Below are 2,144 nucleotides of genomic sequence, written 5' to 3'. Positions count from 1 at the left end.
ATACAAGACATATCACTCAAAATTTTTGTTTAAATGAGTTCAAAAAATAATTTTTTCGTTTTTGTAATGCAAGTGTCGGGTCCTTGTGAGTAAACGTAAGAACTGAGGTTTTTGTACACATTATGTGGTTTTTCTAACACATTTTCAAAAGTCATTAATATCAAACAAAGACAATCAGAAAAAATTATTCGTGAAGCTTTAATTCTACAACTAAATAAAAAGTAAATATATAAAAATATGAATTTAAACAATATAAAGTGGTAAGTATACACTTTCATAAACTTGAATAACGTTTAACGATCTAAACTAATTTTTAGTTTAAAAAAGACAACATATGTCCAATTTCAAAAACTGTTTGACCTAATGGAAGAATTCCCACTACTTGCAACCGGCAACCCTTCATTTGGAAGCAATAAACTTATTGTAGAACAGACGTGGGATAATGCTGCACAAAAACTTAATGCCCTTGGGCCACCTATTAGAAATGGGCAGGAGTGGAAAAGGTACGGTATTTTAGCTATAACCTTGTTATTTATTATTATAAACAAAAGGTATGCATATTTTTCGTAATAGATATGGCATGACCAAAAGTGTCGTCTTAAAAGAAAAATAAGCGACAACAATAAAAGTCTTCACGGAACTGGTGGAGGACCCTGCAGAGTAAACAACTTAACAGAAGTTGAACAGCAAATTGACAAAATATGTCACCTTTCGTCAGCAGCGGCACCCAGTGGCAAAATTTTAGGTTTGCCACCTGCCCAAAAACCTTTGCCTAAGTCTGCAGCACCCAGTTGTAAAAGATATACCACCTGCCCAAAAACATTTTCATTTTTTTCTTTAAATAAAAAAGTCAATTGTTTTTTCACTATGAAAATTTATTTCTATAATATTTTTTGAACACATTTTAAGTAAACAAAAAACAGCTGTTTTGTTTATTTTAAGGGTTGCCTTTTTTTGTTAAAAAAATATGATTTCTTATGAAAAATATTTACAAGTTGTAAAAATTAAATATTATGGCAACAATAACATTTGACAATAGCAAAAAGACAACGCAAGAGAACGTAAGATAGACGAGTACTTTATAAAAACTCATTTTCTTACGTACTCGTCTGGATACCACTTGCTTGTCTGAATTTTTACATGTCTTATATAAACAGGTCATAAGATTTTCAAGAAAATGACAATTCAGCTAATTATTACAATTAATTAACATTTTCGAAACGATAACTTATTACTTTACGTTAACAATTGTAAGTTTACAATATAAGGTAATTGCAGTTATTCTTCTTTATTATCGAAAAATTTTCGAATATTCATTCTCGTAATGTGTGACATAAAAGCAGCCTAAATTGAAGGAACTAAAAAGCATAACCTAGAATTGGTCTAATTACACTTTTATAAATCCATAGTAGGACTAAGACCCCATTCCATGCCTATAGTTCGTCTACATATCGCCCAACACCGATGTGCCTTGTTGATCTTATCCTCTATGTGGTACATCCATTTTAATTTTCGGTCGAGGATTACACTTAAGTACTTAACTTTGTCTGTCACTTCTATCTTCTTGCCCAGGGAGCACGGTATACGTAGTGTTTATGCCAAACAACAATTGTCTGTTTCTTACTAATTTCCCGCAAATTCCTATTTCCTATGACATATATCGATGCTGAATACTATGAATTGCAGCATACGTAAAGGTGTCATAAAGTTCTAATTAAAAACGTCAATTATTTCAAATATGTCGTAAAATCTTATTTCCGCCAGAAAGAAACTTTCTTTTGTGCAAATTGGTCCACTTTCCTATCCTTGGTAAGAATTCCTTATTCCTAAATAATTTAATAAATATTAAAAGAAAAGAAATCCTAATTCCTGTGTTTTATTTTCTTTCTTTTTTTTCATTCCTTACTTATTAAATTATTCTGAGTTACAAAATATATTCATATATTTTGTTTTGGCACAGAGAGAATAATAAAGTTTTCCAATCATCCAGCCTTTCATCCCCATCCATAGCTTTGAGCGAAACATTTTGGTCCTTCGAGCCGGATAAATTGGAAGATTTATTTAATTCTCTCGGAGATTTCAACTCTACTAGCGATTCCACCAACAAAGGATTACATACTTCCAGCATCAATAATTAATCAGGT

General features: G+C 31.2%; 1 protein-coding gene across 1 annotated transcript; it reads left to right on the top strand.

Moving 5' to 3' along the window:
• The first annotated feature begins 21 nt into the window (after nucleotides 1–21).
• On the top strand, nucleotides 22–755 carry LOC111688522. The gene is made up of 3 exons (XM_046950502.1): nucleotides 22–260; nucleotides 318–503; nucleotides 574–755. The coding sequence occupies exons 1-3, from the start codon at nucleotides 238–240 to the stop codon at nucleotides 611–613; spliced, it is 249 nt and encodes an 82-aa protein (XP_046806458.1). The 5' UTR covers nucleotides 22–237; the 3' UTR covers nucleotides 614–755.
• Nucleotides 756–2,144: the final 1,389 nt, after the last annotated feature.

This window comes from Lucilia cuprina, chromosome 4, assembly GCF_022045245.1.
Source record: "Lucilia cuprina isolate Lc7/37 chromosome 4, ASM2204524v1, whole genome shotgun sequence".
Classification (NCBI taxonomy): domain Eukaryota; kingdom Metazoa; phylum Arthropoda; class Insecta; order Diptera; family Calliphoridae; genus Lucilia; species Lucilia cuprina.
Note: the sequence above shows the minus strand (reverse complement) of the source record. Positions and strands in the feature narration are given on the sequence as shown.

Coding starts and splice junctions, on each gene's coding strand:
- LOC111688522 (XM_046950502.1), top strand. CDS start 238: ATGAATTTAAACAATATAAAGTG. Junction 261..317: donor AATTTAAACAATATAAAGTG/GTAAGTATACAC, acceptor ACTAATTTTTAG/TTTAAAAAAGACAACATATG. Junction 504..573: donor AATGGGCAGGAGTGGAAAAG/GTACGGTATTTT, acceptor TTTTCGTAATAG/ATATGGCATGACCAAAAGTG.